We start from the raw sequence: 20,891 nt of genomic DNA, 5'->3' as shown, positions 1-20,891 counted from the left end.
TGCTGTTCTATTAAACTGTCTTTATCTCAGCCCACGACTTTTATTTTTTTTTCTGGTTCTCATCCCCATCCCACTGAGGGAGAAGGAGTGAGCAAGCAGCTGCGTGGTGCTCAGTTGCCGGCCAGGGTTAAACCACGACAGGTGTTATGTAAGAAAAGTCTATGGAATCTAAAAAATTTTTGACTTACCTAAAAAGCTTTTGCTCTTGATCACTGGTTTAAAAATTGTTACCTAGCTGACGAGCCACGTTTTCCAGTTCCCGAGTGACATTCGTTCTCAGTCTCACACTGCAGCACGCTAAACGTGACTTTGAGGGGCTCACTTCTGTCGAGCACACAAACACGCAGCGCACAAACCTTGTCCTGTTTCTTCCTGACATTGACATCTCCGATGCAGAGCAGAGCAGAGCGTCATTACCTTCTAAACACCTGGCATGAGTTATTTCAGCAAACTCTGATTTCTACGCAGACTTGAAAATGTCATGGAAATTTGGTGCCTGAATAATCTCAGCTTTATGATATGACATCCGAATGGAATGGGGAATTTGGCTCACCTCGTATCAGGTGCCTACCACGTTGGTAGAGAGGTGTCCAACTCACCATTACAGCTAGTGGGGATCAGTTCAACGCAGACGCTGGCGCCTGGGGAGCAATTAATTTCATCCTACAGCAGACACCTTCATTTGATCATCTGAAAAGCTCTCCGGACTTCACTGAACGTACTGACTACGTCTCCGTGAGCTGTAACGGCTCCCAAGCCGGCACTTACCCTCCGTACTCCCAAAAAGTAGGGTGAGCCTCCTCGGCTGTCGCAGTTTCCCAAAGCGTGAGGAGCCAGGCTTCCCCCGAGGCAGCTACAAAAGGCAAATTTAAACCATCTTTACAAAAGGCAGAGGTAGTGACACATAACACACGCAGACTAACTCACGCCCGTCCTTGTGCCTCAGGGCTTGCGAGCGCCCTCGCACAGGACCAGCCACCAGGAGCTGCCCCCGCCTTACGGCGGGCTAATTAAGAGAACGGATAGCGTCTATAGGGGCTCCTATAGGGTTTCGCAGGGGGGAGCTAGCGGCGATCTTACTCCCTGGCACCGATCCCGCCGGGCGGGCGGGTGAGGGTGGGGGGCGGCGGCGCCCAGGGCCCGGGGCCACCCCCCTCGCTCGCCCGCCCGGCGGGCCCGGCAGGGGGCGCCGTCCGCTCGCCTGACGGCGGCGTTTGGCCCATCGCGGCCGCCTTAGCCGCGCCGTCCCCGGGCCGCCGCGGTTCCTCGGGGTCTGCCCGGGCCTCTGGGGGTTCCGTCAGCGGCGCCCGCCGCGGCTGGGCCGCCGCCATGTTCACCAGCACCGGTTCCAACGGGCTCTGTGAGTACCGGCCCCGTCGCAACCCGGGGATGGACGGAGCCGGGGTAGGGCGGCGGTGAGGGGTGTGTCGGCGTCTCCCCCGCGGCGGGTGGCCCGGCCCCCTCCGCTGGGGGACGGGACGGGATGGGGCGGGGGGCGCCGCCGCTGTGAGGGAGCAGGCGAGACGGCGGAGCCGTGATCTCCGCGGGGAGGGGGACGGGGCTGCTCCCGCCGTCGCCGCCTCCCCCGAGGAGGGGGCCGCTGGCCCCGTTCACCCTTCCCCGCGGGCGCAGCCTGGCCTGGGCCTGGCTTTGAGACTCGGGTTCTGCCGCTACGTGACCGGGTGCGGAGCCGCGCCCGGCCGTACCGGCGCAGCGGGAGCTCCTTAAAGCGCCGCCGCTTCACGGGCTTGGCTGTGCCGGGGCGGAGCGGTCCTCTCCCGGCACGGCTGTCCCGGGGCCATCTCCACAGCTCTCCGTGTGTGTATGTACCCACATACGTAGCTATACATCTACATGCTTAGATAGGTGTAAGAGAAGAGAAATAACTCTTTTTTTTCTTCTTTAAAGTGAAAGTTCTTGTTTAAAGCAGTGTATTGATAAGACCAATGTAAGGACAAACGAGTTCCCAGCTCTGTTTAACTTTATTTTTGCATACAGCATAGGTAAACCATTTCACATCCCAGTGCTACCTGAACAAACTTCCCAGGCGTTGGGAGTTGCTTCTGAGCTTGTTTACGGGACAAAGAACCGGCTGCGTTTAGAAACGGAGGGGAAGAACTCAACTGGCTGCGGTGTGGACTTTGGCACTAGAGGCTCAGAGCAGGCTGGGACGAATGGTCGTCAAAACTTTGCTGACTAGCTGCATGCTTTGCACAAAATCCAAATCTGAGTGTGAAAGTACCCTCTAACTGGGGAGGAATAAGTCTGACATTTAAGAAAGGGTACTAGTTGTAGCTGTGTTCTGTTTGAGGCGTCCAATGAGAGGGGTAGTATTCTTGCAGATGGATCTGATAACACTGTGCTCGATTCACAGCTCCTGGTAATAGCTACTGTAGAAGAAGAATAACTTTTTAGTGGCATGTGTCTGTGTATAATTCTATGAGAAAGGAAGTGGGGTGAAAAGTATCCTTGTTTGGCTGAATGGGTGGAAAATCACAGTCAGTATTTAAAAAGTTTTCCGAGATAGGTCCAGCAGAAGTGGAAAATTGTAATCATAAGAAACATGTTTGTGCTAGGAGAAAAACCTAGAGAAGATGCCATTCTGCAAAAAGTAAATGTTTTACCTTTTTTTTTTTTTTTTTTCCTCTGGGAAAGTGGTACAACGTACACTCTTACTGGACTCACCTGTTGACCTAAAGTCATTTTTCATAATAAGACTTGGCTGGTACGGGTTCACTGACAAACTAGTGAAGGCAGGGATTTAGGTGGCAGTGACATCTGCTCACCTAGTACACAACTGTCACAGTTTAAGCTGTCCTGTGCCCTCAGACTTTTGTTTCTGCCTTAGTAGCGGTAGCGTTTGCTACAGTAGCAGCATGTATGTAGGACTCGGTCACCGATGCACAGAATGTGGTGGTTTAGGCAGTTAATGAAGGTGAGTGCAAACCCAGCTGCCTGGTGTTCTATCAGGGAAGCATACACATACGTCCCTGTTCAGTTCTGCCACTGAGTCTTGGAAGCAGTAACCTCTGACAGAAGGGCAGTGACAAGCAATTGTGGGGGCATAGTTGATGGATAAGCGGACCTGTATTAGAGACCTGAGATAAAATAACCAGACTTCTGGTTCAATGGCAATAGAATGATTGTGCCAGGTTAGACTGAAAGCTCCTGTAGCCTGATACACCATCTCCATCAGACTTCTTAAGATCCATAAAGTTTGGTTCAATCCATATCACAATACCGTTTGGCGAAATTTAGTAATAATAAGCTCTTTTTAGCCATCTGTATTTTAGATTATTTTAAAAAGTGACCACGTTGTTAATTATAATTCAGGTAGATTAAGGCTTTTAGCATCTTCAGACATCGATGCGACAGTAAAAATGTAAGAGGTTACTGTATTCTTTTTGCCTTGTTTTCACTCCTTTCTGCAGATTTTCCCCCTTTAGCAATGGCAAAACAAACAGACAACAAATGACCCTAGAGCTGTTAGGAGATTTTGGTAGTATGATTTTTACTGGGCTGCTTATGTGTTTTAACAAGAGTGCCAGAGACACCCTTGTGCTAGTTTTTCAGAAGAAACTCTGGGTTTGGCCTACTCATCTTTTTAAAAAACTTGGTTTTGATTTTGAACTTCTTATCAGAACCTAATTAACTTACTCACTTGGAGTATTTTGGTTCTTCTGAATTTTTCTGGTTAGTGAGTTCTTGAAACTGCATTTAATACTTTTCTGAAAGAGATGAGAGAGTAATTAGTGGCTCTTAGTGGCAGCAGTTGCAACTGGTTATAAACTTTTTGCTCCGTCTGGTAATATTAATCTAATGAAGGGTGATAGAATCTTGGATGAGGATATTATTGTCCATGTTCTTTGAATTCTTCTATTTCTTCTGCTAATTTTAGAATAAACCAAAATAAATAGCAGTGGATTGTGTAGTATAATTCCAGCAGATCATGGAAACAATATAAAAATTTAAGTCTGTGTTGTCATGAGAGGTTTAAATGAGAGAAATAACTTAAGAATCCTTGTGTTCTATTTGATGCAGTACATAGATCAAATTTGTAATTGGTGTCCTAAAAAGCCTATCTCCTTTTGACTGATACTCCATTAGCCCCTTTTACCTTTCTTGCGTCCTGTCGTCTTAGTGTTTCTAGGCTGCCTCTCTCATTTCTTGATCTTTTGATGAAGACAAAACTCTTCTTTTAAACTGTAGGGAGACTGACATGATTAGGATATTTTCAAGCTGTTTGCTAAATATGTGTTTTAAACTGGTCTTTGACCCTCATCATGTAGAATAATTTAATAAGAATATTAAGTTTTGGGCATTTTTCATCATACGTTACTCCTCTTGCTTAAAAATTCATGGAACTTTGATTTACGCGATAATCAATTCTGTCTTTTTTTATGTCCCAGACATGGTAACTGTGTGTGCTCAAGACATCTTACAATTCAAATAAAAAGCCTGTGTGCTTATGAAAATTAAGTTATTTAATATTCCAAGCATTTAATATGACAGTATGTGGCAGAAGAGATGCCTGAACTTCAGCAGACTGATGCCACTTAGCAGTATACTGGTACACTGTTTCTAGGAAACATGAGAGGAAGACACTGTGGCTTCCTTTTAGCACAATTTATTTATAACATTCATTTGGGAAAATCTTAGGCTGCATGCATGAACAAAATCTTGAGTGCTAGTGAGTAAGTGAAAAACTTGAGTATTTTCATTTCATCAATAAAAGGAGTTCAGCTATATACCTGTTGGTGCAGATTACTGAGTAGCTGCATTTCCAGATTCCTAGACCAGGAATACTGTTGGGTTCCGTTAATCTGAATGCATTTTAGTTTTGTATTATAAGTTGGCCCTGACATACTACTACTGGCTTAACAGAGTAAGTTTAACTCAGCTAAACTTTTCTGAAGTCCATTTATATACTGTAGCTGTTCTGACTGTTACTGTTCTTCATTCAGGGCAGGTGGTTGTTGTATTGTTTAGAGTCAGTTGATAAAATGATCCTAAAAACCGTCATCTAGATCTAGCCATAGATAGAGCCTTTGGCTCTTTTCATTACATGGATCTTTGCTTAGTTGATGGCCAAATTTTATTTCTGTTAATATACCCCTGCTATGCTGAACAAACAGTATTTTTCAAAGTTAGTAGCAAGTGCAAACTATTTCTGTGTTACTTACATCAAGGTGACTTTGTGAATCATTTCTGTACTATGGGTGCCAGCAGATGCTACACTACGATACGTGGCTACGCAGAAAAGTTCATTTCATGTCCTGGCTCCGTAGTTCAGTGAGGTGAATGATATTATCTTCATCCAAGAAATATTCAAAACTTTTAAGTTCGTTAACACAGATTCAGCTTCAGGTATTCCTCGTGAGTTTGACTGCGTCTGTTGAAGTAAGAACTTTCTCGTAAATAGTGCTTGAATAGCTGGGCTTGTGTGGTGAGGTCCTTGACCTTGTCCATTTGCCTTTTAAGGAGATATCTCATGACTTTAAACACTGTGGTTTAGATGAGTTCTTATGTAAAGTGTTTCTTTAATATTTTGTATCTTAGTTTAAGAGGTTCCTGGTATAAATCCTCCCTCCTGCTTCTCCTCTTCAGTACTCTTTAAAAATTACATGCATAGACAGAGAGGGTCTTGAAAAGTGACATTATAAGAAGCAGATACATAAAAGCAAACTGCTCGAACAGACAAGCGGTCCAACCCCGGGTGCGTGTGAGCCAGTTCAGACAAGTAGGTTCTTTGCTAGCAGTGATATGCTGAATTTCTAACAGGCAGTATCAGGTGCAGCAGATGATGACAATGCTTGGAGCTGATAACACACCTACTCCATTTGTGACACACAATTTTGGATGACGAGGTGTAAAAATAAACACACCTGGTACATGTTACAACTGTGAGATACAGGAAGCCAGGAAGAACACCATTTAAAAGGACAAAGCTTGCCCTTGGTAAGGGAAACTCTTCCTGTTATCTGGAATACTGGAAGAGCTGGTATGCCCTAGAGAAAAAAAAGTCAATTACTCTGGATAGTATTTCTACTAGCACAGAATGGACGCATTCAGGTGAGGTAGCAAAACGCTAATCCAGTTGAGTTGACTTGTAAAACAACATTGCAGTGAGCTCAGGAAGCGCGCTGCACCACCTGGCTTTCAGAAAGGGCTTGAGAGGTGGGCTGTGGTGCCGGACTCAGACTGGTTTCATGTGTCGCAGTCTGCCAGCAGCTCCGGTCCCATGAAGTGCGCTGTTGAAACACTTCAGTGCCTCTGCAAAGGTTAGCATGAGTGCGTGAAGACCAACACTAGGCTGGCTCTTTGATTTACTGTAGTGCTGCTTAGTTGTATTTGCTGCTTGTTCTCCAACATGCTGCATCCCAGGAGCAAAGTACGATATGCAAAAGGCTTTCTGTTATAAGACACCAAGGCCTTTCCAACAACTTAAACCTGTAAGACCAACACCAAACTTTTCTGCAGGCATTGTAATACCCCCCTCCCAATATTCTTCATACTATATGCAATACCACATGTGAGCATAGTAGGAAAGCCTATTAGAGCTAGTCTTTAGTAAGGTAAAATCTGAGACCATGTTTTAAAGGCTGTCCCCTTGCTACATCTGGAAATTTGACTACTATGCCTACTACGCACAAGCCGCTTCATGTAATGGTAGAGAGTAGAGTCCTTTGAACTTGCGTGTAAGCATTTCTGCTAATGCAACTTATGGTTTTACCTCTCTGTGAACCTTGTGGTGCAGTGCTGGCAATTTGTTAAAAACCCCCAAGGCAAGAAGGGAGCGCTGTGCTCCTCCGCTTGCATAACCTGCGAGACTGAACTGTGTTGCGCGGGCGTCAGGAAAGTAATAAAGGTATGTAAGTTGATGCTTTGTGGTATAGCTGAAGGAATAATGAAGCGCATATTGAATATATCAAACTTCTGTGCGTAACAATATTATATGGGAAAACAGATTAGCTTGTACGTCAGCACGCTATAGTGCAACCTGGTTCAAAACCCTAGCTTGAGTCCTGGGAGCAGCATGGCCACACCAGTTCAATTAGCCGTGCACTGAACGCCACAAAAATGTGGCCGTTCTGCTGCTGCAGAGCTAGCTCGTTTCAAGCTAGCGTGGGGATCTCCACGTGGTGTTGTGGTGTAGCCATACCTGGTATTTCTGACGGTGTGTGCTAATAGTAGAATGGTAATACGCTCTGTGGGTGGGAGGAAGAAGAGGCTGCTCAGCAAGGTGAGCGCTTTATCTTCAGCCTGTTTCATTTTCTATTTCTTTTAAAATGTTCCTTTTAGAAACAAAGATTTTCTTGGGATTTGTTTTTTTTTCTTCCTTTTGGTAGCTCCTCATTCTTTTTGAGTTTGTGACCTAGGCTAAAATCAGCAGTCTTCTAAACAGTAAATGTAAAGGTAACTGGTTCGATTACAGTCTTACCAGTGCCTTTTGAAAACAGATTTAAAACATGGTCACAGTTGGTTTCTTTATTGATTTTCTTGGTGTATATATTAACGTTATTTACCTCTCAGCTTCTGCATCAGGTTTATATGCATTTGGTGGAAAAACTTTTCGGGCAGTGATGCTTTTGTTACTGTGTTCCCTTGCAGGCATCACGATGATTAACCACCAGAGTACGCTGTGAAGTGACAGTCTGAACACAGGATCTCCTTCCTGTGTCTGTGCTCTTGTCTGGACCAGGGGCAAGAGCTGCTTCCCTGACCCAGAATCATAGAATCATAGAATGGTTAGGGCTGGAAGGGACCTTCAAAGGTCATCTAGTCCAACCCCCCTGCAAGGAACAGGGATATCTCCAACTAGATCAGGTTGCTCAGGGCCTTGTGAATACTTTTTCAGTCATGAATACTTTCAATGAATACTTTCATTCAGTCATGTAATACTTTCAGGCAACAATAACTTCACTGCTTTTGCGTGGTTCTCTGATATTACATGTTTTTTGCAAAGGATGAAATATTAGAAAAATACTTACACTGGATTGAAGAAACTCTAAAAAATTATCATATGGTTAAATTCTATCCTACCGGTCAGCACACAGTCTCCTGGTGTCTTCCAGATTCGTCAGGCAGTATTAAACATGTCCGTATCTCTTGTCATCCGCTCTCCACGTCACGCTCTAGTTTATTGTGTTACTGTTCAGGACTCAGTGTGTGGTTATAATAAATACAAGCTTTTATGCCTCAGATCTAGTAGGATTGTTCCGGTCTCCCAAAGGCACATGTTGGTTTCTAGGAAGCACTTAAAAATTACACTTCAGATTTGAATCTCTGACAGTGAGTTTCATCAACCGTTATAATAACGGACAAGAAAGGTTTTGAAACACTCAGGAGCAGGTATTTGTTCTGTAAATGCTATTTCTGGCTGATGTGTAGCCGACTTGCATCTGAAGGGAAATAGTAGGCAAGAGTCCTTGAAAACTCTGACCATTTTGAAACCTCATTTTCGGCTGATGAACCTGCTGCAGGTTCTTGGCTAGATTTTGGAATACAATAGATTAATGTCTGCATGATGGCTTAATGCAGGAATAACAAACCCATCAAAAATACAGATTTCATTGGTGCATTTGGGAAGTATTGTGCGTTCAGATGTGCATCAGTTATGGTTTAAAAGATTCACAGATCTTGTGTATTAACATTAAAAGTTGGTTCATGCGTGTTTCACGCTGTTACAGTAGCCCCCAGTGGTTAATTGTCTGTATGAGAGCGGTGTGTCTGCCTCATAGCAGCTGGGTTTGGGAAGTTTGCAGGTAGTAGTGGAAAAAAAAGCGCCATTACACAGCATGTTTCATCTGCAGCACTGGTGTAAGCTCAGTAGGGATCCCCACAAGAAATATCCTGAGCTAATTTGAGCTTCTGCAGCCACTGTTCATCAGCTGGCGTCGGCAATGAGGTCCTCTCCCAAGTCAATGCTTGAGACTTGGGCCCAGAATAGCAGTCCAGGGGGTGAAGTTATTCCCTGCAAAGCCCTTCTGAAACAGTAGCTTGGTCTGGCTGCCTCTTTTGACATGCTCATCTACTATCCCTCTTCACCTGTGAGTGGTGAACAGGCAGGGAACAGGAAATAATTTCAAAAGCTGTAGCTGTTGCTGCTACCGCAACTTTTGTTTTCTTCTCATTAGCGCAATGGTGGCTTCTGAAGCTGTAACTACTTGAACAGTTGTGCCAAAAACTTCCTCCTCTGTTTGTGGAGAGTGGACACATGTATTCCTTAACTCTGTGCTTTGAAAGTGGATTGGCAGTCAAAAAAGTGGTAGGTTGTGGAAAAGAGCATTCATGGGCTTTGTAATGAGCGCAGGGGTGGAATGTGGAGATTTAGAGGTGGTTTTCTCATTCACGTCGCATTTTAGGATCAGCCTCACATTGCGCAGTGGTAGCAGAAAGGTTGAGACGTTTTCCTGTGAGATTATGGGGGTAGTTTTGGGAAGAACTTCTCCATTGCACTAGGGGGAAGCAAAGATCTGTAGCAAAAGCTAGTTCTTTACCCTTTGTCATAGCATGGGCATGTTTTGCTGATTATTACAAAATTACTCTGTTCACTTAGATTAAAATTCAGTATGTGTGTTGCAGCACAGGTGCTTTTTCTGCCTGTTGCTTGAAAGAATTGCCACTTAAGGAGTACTTTGGGATTTTAAATTTATTGCAAGATCTTTGAAGATAGTATTTGATGTATTTTAACTCTTCAGGGTCAAAAAAGAGTTTATCCTCTCATTGTACTTTTTTTTTTACGTGGCATAGAGGCACTGTGTTTCTCTCTTCCTTGGGCACATTTACATTGGTGCTACCAGTAGACACTGGTACCCAGCTTAGGTTCGTTGTACATGTTTCCATCTGGCAGACAGTTGCAAGTCCATTGAGCTAGAATTTTGCTTTCTGAATTTTACCTTTACGTTCAAAGTAAGGAATTTGACTTGGATGGCAGAATGCCCCATTGTGCAGTATCTGGGATTGTTCGTCATTTTTGGTTTCACTGGCCGAGGCATTCCACAGCAGTGGGAGGGTTACTTCTTCACTGGTGACCTCACAGCAGTCCTTGATAAGCATCTATATTCTGTTGAGAGGTAAAGCAAACTACTGCATTGTACAGTGAAACGCTTGGAAAAAAACATTTCAGGAGATGCGTTATTTATCTAGAGGAGTTTATTTTTCTCAAGTTTACTGGACAAGAATAAACTTACCAATCATGATGACATTTTGAGAAGCTTGAGAGTAGAAGTTTCCGTTACTCATGTGATGTTCGCTGTGGGTGACTGTCACATTAATGGGTTAGTTACTTCTGTGGTTTTTCACTTGGTGACGTGCTTAAAAATAAGTACTTTTCCTCTATAACAAGGTTCAAAGTGTCTAAGCTGAAAGCTAGAAAGGAGGCTCATAATAAAAATGTGTGTTCACGCTTTTGGAGAAAACAGACAAGGTTCTGTTGGTTGGTTATTTTTGAATGCATTCAAATTAGGAATGAACTTGATAGGATAAAGTAGTTCAAGTGTGTATTATCTGTAATGTAAAAATGGTCTAATTGTATGAAAATTACAGTAAAATCTAAATATAAATACTAAACCCGTATAGAAGTACGTAGTCATGGTGGGAAATCTAGTGATATGCTTCTCGCCTTTTTTCGTAACATGATCCTCATATGAAACTGATTATAGGATTAATGAGTTCTTGTAAAAATTTATTTAAACTCATGAAATAATATAAATGTATCTGATAGTAAAATAGCAAGTTTTATCAAACTTTGGTTCAGAAATGTCTACTGTTGTGACTACTACTATTGTTCTCATTTAGGCTATACTTTCAAATATCTGTTGTATCCTGGTAGTAAAATGGACATTTTCACATTAAGAAATGTTAATTTAACTAAATTAAGTTAACTAAAGGAGCACTGGCTGATGTTTCAAGTGAGTATGTGTGTGTATTGTGTGCACAGTAACTTTCAGGCAGCTCCAGCTTCTTCCCCCCCCCCCCGCCATGTTCTACAGTGCTGTGATGGCTTCAGACTTTTTTTAAGCATCCAACTAAATCAGAGAAATGAATAATTTAAAAAATGGACACCCAAAGACTATAGCCCTTAGTTTTGGAGAGAAAAAAAAAAATCCAAAGAGAGAAATTAAATTGAAAGATGGATGTATTTCTTGCATTAGATAAAAATCAACCAGACTTTCTGCCCTCCTAATCTGTCTCACAGAGAAAACCTAATCATAAAAGTAGACCTTATGGTTATTAAAGTAACATCAACCTGTGTCAATCCAAGTCACTGCTTAATTTCTATAAAATAATAGTTCTTCAGGGCAGTAATTGCTTGAATGGACTAAGGAAAGTGGGTCTGTAAATAACGAACTCAAAGATAATAGACTGTTGACTGAAAGAGGAGTTTTAAATACAAGTTTATGTTACGATACATGTAGGAAGAAATGGTTCACATGGTGAACATCAGAAGACTGCAGACTTCAAGGTGATGTGAACTGAGAGCAGCTAACAGTGCCCATCAAAGTTCTTCTTGATGTCATTAGTTAATACTTGGATGAGGATCATGCTTAAATTACATAGTAAGAACGGTATTTTTGATGGCAGTGGGATTGTGCCGTGATTAAAATCTCGGCTTTGATGCCTATTATTATCTTCCTTTTCTAGCAGTCCACTCTTCTAGTGTACAGTGGGTGTTGACAGAATCATTGCTGGTAGTCAGTTTTTCTGGATATGTACTAAATGTTTCCTATATTACACTTTTTTAACGCAGTTCTGTTCTTCCTGTGCTCCTGCTCTTTACTTCTCATTAGTAGTTTTAAAGTAGTCTTATTGCTTCTTTTTTTATCTAAGAATAATAACAACAGATCTACAGATTTCGTAATACCTTGCAAAAAAAGCAGTTGTTTGAAAATCATTAGGTTCTGTGCTATAAGTGGGATGTTTGGGAAGGAAGTAAATGTGATTAAAGTTGCATGTGTGAAAAGGGGAAATGTCATAGAAGAAATAGTATTTCAGAGTTTCTGTGTCAGCTTGGATTGTTGGGCAAGAATTTATGTTTTGTCGCATCAAGTACACCAACAGTTTAGGATGAATTGCTGGGTGTACTCTTGCTGGATGTTCCGCTTGACGATTTTTAGTGAATGTGTATTGCAGATGTTCTCTGCTTGCTTTCTTCTGAGTGTCCTTTCTGAAAGTCACGCTGCTATGGGTAAAGACATTCTGATTTCACAAAAGTCCTGATTTTTTAAATTTCTGTATTAGTAATTGTAATGACTGAATGGAAGAAAGATGAATACCACGTAAATTAACTTAGATATGTTTTCTTGAATGGTGGATCCAAGGGTGGTGAAGAGAAAGTCAATTTATTCTTGACATTTATTCAGGTAGTTCCTGCTTTATATCCTCTAGAATAAAAGCTAATTTTAATCTCTAATGCAAAGGGAACAAAGGTATTTGTTTTGATTAGATTTGCTTGTCTATTTTGCTGACAAAAACATGATTGAGCCTTAGGAGGGCTGCGTGGGAGGGCATGACCTCCATAGGTGCAGAACGTGCTGGTTAATTATAGCCAAACAAATAACTTTGTGAGAGACTGTTGAAAACAAAATGCCTAATTAATATTTAACTATCTTCAATATCTCCAAAGACTTACTTTGGTTGATGTGTTTTTCCTATCTATTGGGAAGCTGTTGAAATAAAAAGCCAAGGTGGTGCCTCTGCTATTATATTTTCCAATCAACTGTTTAAATATGTCACCATTTAAATGTGAGAGATTTTTCTCTAAAATGGCTTTTTGTTTGTTTTTGTCTTTAAGATAAAGCACCTTTGTCAAAGAGCCTGTTACTAGTCCCAAGTGCCATCTCAATTCTATTGACTCTGCTTTTCCAACATTATCAGAAGTTCTTTGCATATAATCTACAAGCTATAAAAGAGGATTTTCAGGTAAGAGTCAGTTCATTTTGTATGGAAAGAAACTGCAAACTATGCTCTTCTGTGCAATTTTTTTCAGGCTGTTTCTCCTCTGGTTCTTTCCTTTTGTTCACTGTTGTAGACCAGCTTGTTCTTAGCTTTTTTTTTATGTCGCCCCAGTAGGCCACTTTTTGGTAAAAGTGAGAAAAACTAATCTGAAACTATCAACACAGCTTTTCACTTCTTTCTTTTGTCTGGGAAATGTTTGGGTTTGTATTGTTTTGCCTTCCAGTTAGTGGCATTTGGAAGCTTGCTGTGAAAGAAGTGTGATTTAAGCCATGTAATAATATAAATGTTTTGATATGAATGTCAGTATCTTATTGTGCTTAGTTTTTGAGGCTGAAGAGAGCTATTGTGATCAACTGCTCTGATTATATATGATTTATTTTAACAACAGATGCCATAACTTTCACTCTGTGACTTCTGTAGTTAGTATTGGGAAACTAAAATTTACCCGTTGATTAGAATTGCTGCTTCTACTTTGAACGTTCCAAGTGTTGGGGGAGTTTGTCATGCTCCTCAGTAATCTGAATCGGTTAATTATTTTACTAGACATTTGTTGCTTATTCCCAGTTCAAACTGAGATACTTTATCTTTTAGGTATTGCATCTCATAAGGTTTTGTTCTCAGCTTAATTAGGAATGCTCTAATATCACTTGTAATTGTAGAATAAAATAACTTAGAAATTATTAGATAAGTTTTGTGGGAATATGTTTTTTCATTTTTGGAAATGGCAAACTACTGCTCAACAGAGAAGGGTCAACAAATGCCTCTGTAATTATCTTTCCCCACATCTTTTACAGTTACATAAAAAAAAAAAGTACTATGTAGTCAGCTTAATGTCTTTGAGAATGCTGGTTTTAGCCTATAAGCCTTAAAATATTATTAGACCTAGGTAGTGATACTCTGTGCTACCTTTCTTGTCAAGAACAAGAGCTTTACTGTAATAATGTAGATTACAAATCTGCAAGAGCAATGCTCATATTTTCCAAGTATCTTGCTAATGCTGTGCAGCAAAAATACATAAATTAATGTCTGCCTTTTAAAAATGTTGCAATCGTGTTTGGGGAGGGGGAGAAGAAAGTCTGAGCAACTAGTCAAGTTTTAAATGGAAATTTTGTGGGTTTGGGGTTTGTTTGCTTAGTTGTCTGTTTTGCAGTTTGTCTTTAGAAGAGTCCTCTCTTTCCATTTGTTTGATCTGCTGAAAAACCAGTAGTAGCTGTGTTCTATTCAAAGAAACCGTCTTTACTGTGTCTTAGACATAAACGTTTGCAAGTATCTGTAGAAGCTATGATATTTTTATTGTGGTGATTTTTGTAAATTTGTGGGTTTGGGTTTTTTTCTTTCCTGAAATTGTTTCATTTATTGTCATAGCCTTTGGAGTAACCCATATACTATATAATTGTATGCTGCTTCTGAGATCAAGGAGAGCAGATCATTTAACTCCTGTCTGATGCTAATATTCAAATGAGAACACTTAGAAGAAAATTTGTTTAGAATGAATTCATCTGTGGGAATGTTTGTAATGGAATGGAATTTTTCCAAGGGCTGAGCAAACATTTTGGATATAGTATATTAACACTTGTTAAAGCTGGTAGAGAGCATAGGAAATAAAGTGTGCAGTTGAAGAAGAGTACGTTTGATTAGGAAGGCAAAGTATGCACTGTTCAAAACGAGAAGATCTTTGTCTCCATAAAGGGGACCCTCAAGAGCAGTGAAGACGCTGTGTGTAAGATGAAGATTGTGGTTACATTAGACCTACTTTTTAAGCTGGCTAAAGTAAAAAGAGCAATTAGGCTTAGAAGCCTTCTGTAGTCGATGTGAGGGCTATTCAGTTAACGTGTATCATGAAATGTTCAGCTGCAAGGTCACAGCCCTTCCAGTTTGGACTTCAGGAGGACTGGTACTCATGCTGCTGGCTAGGTTTTAACACTGGGCATGTTGCCACGAGGCAGCTAGAGTGGTGAGATCCTACTTCTTTCTTGCTCAGTCCTTTGATATGCCAGGGAAGTTAGAGGCAGAAGCATTGTCTGAGGCCTAAAGACCTTCAGAAACATAAGGCTTAGGCAGTGTTGGCACTTGGACTTCCATGGAGGGGAAGCAGACTGTGAATTAGGAAAGGGAGCATGGGGAGCCAAAGCCAAAGCTGAGTTGGAAACTAGTGAGGGAGACAAAGGGCAGCATGGAAGGTGTCTGTAAGTACATCTGCAGCAAAAGAAAGACTTAAGGAGAGTGTGGGCCCAGTCCTCGTTGTGGCGAGGAACCTAGTGACAAGGGATATAAAAAAGGCTGAGGTATTCAGACAAATATAATAATTAGTTTGTACTATTATGTTTTGCCTTCAGACCTCCAAGGTCCCTAAACCTCCTAGCAGCGTCTGTGAGAGTGAAGCAGTATCCACTGATGAGAAAAATAGAATTAGAGATCACTTAACCCATCTATACACATATGAGTTAATGGGGCCGGATGAGTTACCCCTGAGAGTGCCAAAGGAGCTGGAAATGTAATTGTGAGATCTTTCTCTAGCTTCTTTGAAAGGCCTGGACAACTGATGGAGGTACCCAATGACTAGAGAAAGGCAAGTATCTCACCCATCTTTGGGAAGGGCAGAAAGGAGGATCCAGTTAACATCAGGCCACTCAGCCTTACCTTGGTCCCTGGGAAGGTCATGGAGCAAATCTTTGTAGAAGCCATTTCTCAACACATGCAGGACACAGAGGTGACTGGGAGCAGCCAGCCAAGGTGAAGTGGTCAGATCCTGTGGGCCACAATTGGTTGCACAGCTGATGTCCAGAACAAGACTTTGGGTTTTGTGCCCATGGGACCCTCTCAGAGGGTCCTCTCACCTGACCAAGTGGGACAAAAACATCTTTGCTAACAGACAGGCCCGCCTGGTGAGGAGAACTTTAAGATAGGAGCAACACAGGAGGGAGATGGCAACCCACAGTCAAGTGAGAAGGCAGTAGGCTGTTAGCCAGCAAAGGGTACAGGGTGATGTGAACAGAAAGGATCTTGTAATCAGCAGAGATCTTGTAATCAGCAGAACAGGACTGAAAAGGACCTACTTCAAGTGTATGCACATAAATAAGGAAGTGCCTATGGGACAGCATCATGTGGAACACTCCCATACATTTTCTGGGAAATCAGTGTGACTGGGTGCCTCTCTGAAGTGTCTGTGTGCTAATGCGTGCTATATATGGAACAAATAAGAGGAATTAAAGGTCATACGCCATTACAGGGCTACAATCTCATTGGGGTCATGGAGATGTGATGGGTTAGCTCGTGTGATAGGAGTTCTGGAACAGGCAAATACAAGCTCTTTAGGAAGGACAGGCAAGGAGGATAATCAATATTTACGTGAAAGAGTAGCAGAGCTGCACAGAGCTTTGTCTTGGGACATGAGGAGGTTAAGAGGTTAAGGGTCAACAGGAACCTCATGAAGTTCAGCAAAGGCAAATGCAAAGTCCTGCCCCTGGAGAGGAGTAACCCTGTGCTCTTATTCAAGCAGGAGGCTTACCAGCTGGAAATAAGTGTTACAGAAAAGGCCCTGAGGATCCTAGAGGAGACTGAGTCGAATAGGAGCCAGCAATGCAGCATTGTGGCTGAAAGGGCTAACAGCATCCTGGGCTGCATTAGGAAGAGCCTCACAAGGAGGCCAGGTGGGGCAATGCTTCCACTTTAGTTGAGCTGGTGAGACCACATCTGGTATGCTGACCCTTGTGCTGTGCTCCTGAGTACAGAGTAGACCTTGGCATACTGCAGTGTCCAGCGGAGGGCCACCAGTATGGTCAGGGGCTGGAGTGTCTGGTGTATGAGGAGAGGCTGAGAGAGCTGGGATTGTTTACCTGGAGAAGAGAAGGCTTAGGCTGGATCTTACCAGTATGTGTAAATACTTGATGGGAGAGAGCAAAGAAGAGGGAGCCAGACTGTCCTGGTTTTGACTGGGACAGAAGTAGTTTTTCTTTTTAGCAGCTAGGAAAGCTCTGTGGTTTGGATTTACTATGGGATTTGTTATGAGCAGAATGCTGACAGCGCACTGATGTTTATATTTGGCACTGAGGTCTCAAGGACTTTTCAGCTTCCCGTGTTTTGCCGGTGTGCAGGAGCACAACAGGCTCAGGGGGAATATAGCTGGGATAAAAAGCTCACAACTCTCCTTATGATCTGAACTTATACTTAGGATTGAGGGCTAGATTGGCTAATGGAGTATTCCATATCACGCAACGTCATGCCCAGTAGATAGATGAGGGTGGACTGGGAAGAAAGGCTCTTTCTCTTCTGAGGTGTCTCTCAGTCTCTTGGAGTTCTCTCTCTCTCTCTCTCTCTCTGACTCTTGGAGTGCTCTCTCTTTCTCACTCTTTTCAAGCCTCTCACTTGTCCAGGATTGCGGTGTCAGGATTTATCTCTTTCGGGATCATTTGCTGGGACAGGACAGGCATTGGTCACCAGGTGGTGAGCAATTATAATGTGCATCACTTGTCTGTATGTATCATTATCTATCTATCTATCTATCTATCTATTCATATATTCTTCTTATTATTTTATCATTATTACTTTTGATTTTATGTTATCGTTACTATTAAATTGTACTTATCTCAACCCAGGAGTCTCCTTCCCTTTTCCCCTTTAATTCTCTGCCCCATTCCCCAGGTCTAGGGGAGGGTGAGCAAGCAGCTATGTGGCATGTAGTTGCTGGCTGTGTTAAACCACAACACAGGCCCATTGAAAGGTCAAGAGACAGAGTGCACAAATTTAAATACAAGAAGTTCATTTAAAGAAAAAGCTTTTTTGCTGTAAGACTGATGGAACAGAACAACAGTTTCCCCTGAGAAGTTGTATAGTCTTCATCCTTGGAGATAGTCAAAACCAAACTGGACATGGTGAGTTAACATCCTGCTCTAGTTAACTTTGTTTTGAGTGAGGATGTTGGACTAGATGATCTCCAGAGGCACCTTCCTACCTCAACCATTCCATGATTCTATGGAAGCATGCCTGACCAACTGGTTGCTTTCTTCCATGAGACTAGTGGTGCTGCATACAAGGGGAGTCAGTGGATTTTGCATACCTTGACTTTAGCAGGACCTTTGATTCAGTCTCCCATTGTGTCCTTAAAGCTAAACTGGTGAGGTATGTACTGAATAACTGGACAAGAAAATGAGTGGAAATTGTCTGGACTCTCAGTGGAGTTATGGTCATTAGAGCAAAGTCCACTTGACAGGTGTTAATTAGGGGAGGGCCCCTCAGAGATCAGTACTGGGACCAGTACTATTTAATGTCTTCATTAGTGACCTGGATGATAGGATGGAGCACACTTTAAGCAAGTTTGTGGGTGATCCAAAATTGGTGGGAATGGTCAATTTGTTGGAAGGCAGGGCTGCTATTCAGAGAGACCTTGGCAAGCTCAAGAAATGGGCTGACGGGAACTTCATTAATTGGAAGGTCCTGCTTCTGTCATGGAATAAGCCCAGGCTGCAACATTGAAGGGACGGGGCGGGTGTGCGGTGTGCAGCAAGCGCTTGGGAGGTAGCTCTGCAGAGAAGAACTTGTGGATCCTGGTGGACAACAGGAGTCAACAGCATGCTTTTGCAGCCAAGAAGACCAACCATCTCCTGGACTGCATTAGCGAGAGTGTGGCCAGTGGGTTGAGGCACTCTAGTTGACACAGGGCTCTAGATGTGGTCTCACAGTGCCCAGTTCTGGGATCCTCAGTACAAGAAAGACATGAACACACTGGAGCAGGTCCACCAAGACAGAGGGTTGGACCATGTGACGTACAAGGAGAGGCTGAGAGAACTGAATCTGCCCGGCCTCAAGAAGAGAAGGCAAAGAGGAGACACCTTACTGCTGTCTACAAGTAGTTGATCAGAAGCTATAGAGCAGCTGGAGCAATATTCTGCTTGGAAGTGCACTGAGGTAGTGGATGCAAGGTAGAACATGGGAAATTCTGCCTAGATGTAAGGATTTGATTTAGTTTTTTAAACCATGGGGATGGCCAAACACTGGCACAGGTGGCCCAGAAAGTTTGTGGAATCTCCGTCCTTGGAGGTGTTCCAGGAGTCTTCAACTTGACATGGCCCTGAGCCGGCTGATCTGATTAGACCTGCTTAGAGCAGTACAGGAGACTAGTTGATAGCTGGAGATAGCCTCAAAAATATTTTTTTTCTGTAATTCTACAGTTTACTAGGGTTGTGATTTCCATTTTTGTTTGTAAGTGTGAACTAAGGACATAAAAATGTATTTGATTTAATTTATTTTAAAAGTAAACCTCTTCTTTGAAAATACTTTATTTTTAAACAGACTTCTTGAACTCTCCATAACATTCTAATCGCTTTATTTCCCTGCTTAAATGTACTGCATGTCTGTTATCTGACTTCAGTATTATATTCACTCTGAGCACAAATTCTCTAAAGAATTTCCTTGAAGGAAGAGAGACTTAACGTGATGATCTTTAACCTTCTAGATTTGGAGACTTGTATGTGGGAGGACAATATGTCTTGATTTGAAAGACACATTCTGCAGCAGTCTGCTCATTTACAACTTTAGAATATTTGAAAGAAGATATGGCAGCAGAAAATTTTCAGTAAGTTCCAGTTGCATTTTTTTTTAACATAAACTGTTTTCTACACTGTTTAGAATCTTGTAGTCTTGGATTAATATTGCAGTTTTATTATTAACATTTTGTATAGAAGTATATGTTAAAGTGTTTTAAAGAGAATTTGATTTCTACAAATCTCCATTTATATTGATAATATCTTGCAGTCAGTGGATCATTCTAATTAAAGTTTGCAGCTGTATCAGTTGAAAGTTATCAGACCCATAGAATTGAATTTTGGTAACTAATTTAACTTCATTCTTCAGTATCTAGACACGCAGATCTGGAATTATGTTGTGTTAAAGATTTTATTTGTCTTAATTGAACTAGTGGTAGTGATTTTCTTGTTTTTTTTCTTTTATTTAGAGATACACTAAAACCTTATTTTTGAACTGTTGGATTAATTCAAATTAAACTTTTTCTTTCCAGTCCTTTTTACTGGGTGCTTGGATGCTCTCAGCTTTGTTTGATCTTCTCCTTGTAGAAATCGTTCAGTATATATTTGGCATCACCATCAACATCTTGCCTTCTGGTTTGTAAGTAGCTCTTAATGGATTTATTATTTTAGATACGGTTTCAAGGGATTATTTTGTGCAGATTTTGATTTAAAGAACTTTCTTCTTGTAACCCTTCAAATTAAATTTAATCCTCTTTTGAACACAGCATAAAGTTTCTTGGCACAACTGTTATGTTTTCAAACATTCGTTTCCTAGTTGTGATCTGTGGTTAATTAATTTGTAATTTATCCATATAATTACTTTCCATTCCGTTAGTCCCATTTGCACTATCAGCATGATTGAAACACAGCTTGCAGTGCACAAATTATTGCGATATTTGATTTTGTTGAAATCTGAAAACTGAAATCAGGTTGGTGCTGATTTCCTTCTAAAAATCACAGACAGCACAACTGTAATTGACGTCCTTATGTTCACTTTTAAATGCGTATGCAGTTATATACGTTTCATACTGGTATTTCGCATGTTTGTGTTTCAAAAATTGAGCACCAGAGCCTGTTACTTCATTTAGTTCTTGCATCAGAAGTTCTTAAAGCTTTAGGATATTTAGTTGGTTCAGTTTCACATAACCTATATTTGAGATTTCTGCACTTAATAAGAGATGTACAGGTTACAGGAGAACCGTAGAGCTTGCAGAGCCTTTGTGGTTAAGCTTCTAACAGGTGAGATTAGTGACATACAGACTTGAGTTTCCATATGTCGCACACTCTCAGGTAATAATAAAAGCTCTTGGAGAGAGATTTTTAATATTAAACCCCGTATTAAGCTTTTTTTTTTATTTTTACTTTTTTAGTGTGTCTCTTGAAAATAGCTAAAGGCTGATCTAATGAGGA

General features: G+C 41.7%; 1 protein-coding gene across 1 annotated transcript in view; it reads left to right on the top strand.

The window, feature by feature from the left end:
• The first annotated feature begins 1,329 nt into the window (after positions 1-1,329).
• UBAC2 (UBA domain containing 2) overlaps positions 1,330-20,891 on the top strand; it is a 106,968-nt gene continuing 87,406 nt past the window's right edge. The window contains exons 1-4 of the mRNA XM_086615916.1: positions 1,330-1,360; positions 12,797-12,924; positions 19,412-19,531; positions 19,973-20,079. Coding sequence (XP_086472042.1) covers positions 1,330-1,360; positions 12,797-12,924; positions 19,412-19,531; positions 19,973-20,079 — 386 coding nt within the window. The remainder of the gene's footprint in view (positions 1,361-12,796; positions 12,925-19,411; positions 19,532-19,972; positions 20,080-20,891) is intronic.

Source organism: Tauraco erythrolophus, chromosome 1 (genome assembly GCF_009769465.1).
Source record: "Tauraco erythrolophus isolate bTauEry1 chromosome 1, bTauEry1.pri, whole genome shotgun sequence".
NCBI lineage: Eukaryota > Metazoa > Chordata > Aves > Musophagiformes > Musophagidae > Tauraco > Tauraco erythrolophus.
This window is presented reverse-complemented; position numbering and strand designations above follow the sequence as displayed.